At 54.1% G+C, this 3493-nt stretch overlaps 1 protein-coding gene across 1 annotated transcript; it reads right to left on the reverse strand.

Annotated features, from left to right (window-relative positions):
- LOC121770411 lies at positions 1-2874 on the reverse strand. The gene has a single exon (XM_042167143.1). It carries the CDS (start codon positions 2872-2874, stop codon positions 1-3), a length of 2874 nt encoding a protein of 957 aa, XP_042023077.1.
- Between the last annotated feature and the right edge of the window lie 619 nt (positions 2875-3493).

Here is a 3493-nt window from a genome sequence, read left to right on the forward strand (position 1 = left end):
CTAGACGAAAGCGTCCTTCTTCAATAGTTCCGTCAAAGGGGCAGCTAGGGTCGCATAATGCGCGATAAACCTCTGATAATAACCCGTAAGCCCCAAGAACCCTCTCAGCTGCTTAATCGTGGACGGCGTCGGCCACGCGACCATGGCGGTAATTTTCTCCGGGTCGGCTCTCAATTGTCCCTCCGCAATTAGATGCCCCAAATAGTCTACTGTGGTGCTGCAGAAAACACATTTGGATAGTTTAACAAAGAACCGATTAGACTTCAGAATGGTGAGGACCTCGTGCATGTGGCGCACGTGAGATTCCAGCGTCGGGCTATAGACCAAGATGTCGTTGAAGAATACGATAAAAAAGGTGCGCAGCAGTGGTCTAAAGATGGCATTCATGGCCGACTGGAATGTCGACGGAGCATTAGTCAAACCGAACGGCATGACGAGGAACTCAAAATGGTCGTCGTGAGTTCGAAAGGCCGTTTTGAAAACGTCATCCGTGTGCATCCTGATCTGATGGTACCCTGAGCGTAGATCTAATTTTGTGAAAAAACGGGCCGCCCCCAGCTCGTCAAATAACTCATCCGCGGTAGGTATAGGGAAGTGATCAGGCACCGTTGCTGTGTTCAATGCTCTGTAGTCAATACAGAATCTAAACGTCCCATCCTTTTTTCTAATAAGCAACACAGGAGAAGAGAACGGGCTCTGGCTAGGCCGTATAATGCCCGAGGCTAGCATCTCCTTCACCTGTCGTTCGATTTCATTCTTCTGGAAATATGGGTAGCGATATGGACGCACACTAATCGGTTTGGAGTTCGGAAGTAAATGAATGCGGTGGTCGAACGGGCGGGTTGGTGGCACGCCTGTCGGGGCACGAAACACATCCTCATGTGAACGCAAAACGGACAAGACCATAGGGTCCAAGTTGGCCGGGAATGCCGCCTCGGCCGTGACCGCCTCTCGGTCCTCCGTGCGGGGCACCGCTACTAACTCGAACATCTCCGCTTCCCCTCGCAACGACAACAGGCTGGCGGCGGTCTTCATTGTGACCTGCCGGGAGATCGGTGGGGTCACCTTCAAACAAATGGGCACGCCATCCCGCACAAACTCCAGGGTTCCATCGACAAAATCACTAGTCACACGTCGCATAGACTTTAGCCAAGCCAAGCCAAGAATCACGTCCGGACCATGGATCGGAAGGACGTGCAAATTGATCAAGAACACGTGCGATTGGATCACCACCCGGGTTCGTAAGCTCACATGCGAACATACCAACGACGCCCCATTACCAACATACACACGAAAGGGCTTAACCGCCGTTAGCGGTAGCGCGAGCTTCTGCGCGATTCTGGGGTGCAAGAAATCATGAGAGCTGCCTGTATCAACGAGGACAACCACCGGCTCAGCTCCGATAGTGCCCCGCAGTTCCATCACCTCCGGTCGCTGTCTGCCGTCTAGCGCATAGATGTGCGAAAGATCAGCTGTTATCACCTCCTGCTGTTCCGGTGGGTCTTCCGTGAAAATCGGATCCTCTGCCTCGTCCTCAGCGTCACCACCCATATAGGCCAAGAAGGGCCGCTTACACGCATGAGAAGGACCCCACTTCTCTTCGCAATAAATACATACCCCACGACGGGTGCGATCTGCTCGCTGAGCCGGTGTAAGATGGATCACTGGTAGCTTCGAATATTCCGGCCCCCTGGCATAAACCGGCCTCGTTGCCGTCTGGGCCTGAACCGGCTGCTGTGGCCCAGCCGAGGGGGGAACTTTCTGGTCCCTGGGGGGCCATTGGCGACGTTGTGGGCCGGATGGGGGTGTGGGTTTGCCGGTGCTGCCATCAAACTCGATTGCGAGAGCCATCGCGGCCGCCACCGAACGCGGATGCTGATGTTTAACCTGGCTCCGCACTGGTTGTTGAAGACCCGCTACATAAATAGGCAAGAACGTGGACTCGGGGACATTGGGTATCCGATTCCTCATTGATTCGAACATCGCATTATACTCAGCTAGCGTCCCTGTCTGGACCAGTTTCGCTATCAAGCCCAGGTAATCCTCAAAACACTGCGGATCAAAACGACGCCGCACATCCTCCAAGAAATCGGCCCAGAGAGCAACCGGGTTGCTGGCCCGATAGTTGAATACCCATTCTGCCGCTGGACCGTCGAAGAGCATAACCACATAGTGCAGGCGATATGCTTCGGGCATCATTAGATGATCAACATAATATTGAATCCGCGCAATCCAATTCACCGCGTCAGAACCACCGAAACGTGGCGGCTTCATCTTCACATCTCGCGGTTCCTCCCATGCACAGTGACCCCCGTGATTATGCCAAGCCGGATTATCCCACGAAGTAGGCTGGCGCGGCGCCGGGCGATTGAACCCAAGGCGGGTACCTGGCGGCTCCCACGACGATGCCCAACCTGCTCCGGGGTCCGAACCTGTCCCCAAAGCCTCCACCGGGCCCGATACTGCCCCCGAAATCGGCACGGAATTGATCGAAGAGAAACTCGCACATGTCCCTGGCGGAACCCATGGCTGAGTCCCCGCACGCAAGCCTTGCGTATTTGGGATAGCCGTCACAACCGCTTGAGTAGGGATAGCCGGCGGAACCGAGCGAGGCAAGGCATCGGTAAACCAATGTGAGGGCAGACCGTGGGTATGCGCCTGGTCCGATCGTGGCGGCACCAACTGACGATCAAAATCGTCCATCCGCGACTCAAAACGCGCCAAGGAGGCCAACACGTGTTCAAACATCGTGGCCACTGCATCCGGCCTAGGGATGACTGTCCCTGACGGAAACCCCGCGCTAACCGGTGAAGCAGGGAACCGGGTCACCGGCAACCCCTCCGTACGAACTGCATCAGACGTGACTAGGTCCATGAGTTCAGTGAAAGCACCAATTTGTTAAGGAAAAAACTCCCTAACGTGATGCAGCGATCGAGTGTTAGAAGTTCCGGGAGGCAAAATCCCGACAACAACTAGGGTTTGCAATTAACGAAAAATATCAAGAAGAAATAGGCGAAATTTTCTCATCTCCTTTATTAATTTCAGCGCCTATTTATAATCTAAGGACCCTAGGGTTGGTTCGACTTACGGGCCGGGAAAGAACCAACAAAGAAAACCCGACTCGGAGCATATAATTCGCTCGACCCAATTATTCTAACAATAAAATAAAACAAAACCAGAAAATAAAGAAAACATAAACGTAAAGAATCATAATCTACGAAGCCTTTCGCACGTCCTACTTGGGAACGTAGTCCCCGAACCTCACCGGCGCCTTGGCTCGCCGGGGCGACTTCCTCTGCTCCCGTCTTTCCCTCGGCGACGGCCTCCCCTGCTCCACCGTCTCATAATTCCGCTCCGGGACCGATGACTCCCCCGACTCGTCCTCCCCTCCGGTGACACTAGTCGGTCCCGTTTGGTCGAGAGGGATCACCGTATCACAATGTGAAAAGAGGGAAGAACTGCTCAACGGATTGGGGCAGCTAATCAACTTAGC

Source organism: Salvia splendens, chromosome 16 (genome assembly GCF_004379255.2).
Source record: "Salvia splendens isolate huo1 chromosome 16, SspV2, whole genome shotgun sequence".
NCBI classification, from domain to species: Eukaryota; Viridiplantae; Streptophyta; class Magnoliopsida; order Lamiales; family Lamiaceae; genus Salvia; species Salvia splendens.

Excerpts from the sequence above, each read along its gene's own strand:
- LOC121770411 (XM_042167143.1), bottom strand. The coding sequence starts at position 2,874 with ATGGACCTAGTCACGTCTGATGCAGTTCGTACGGAGGGGTTGCCGGTG.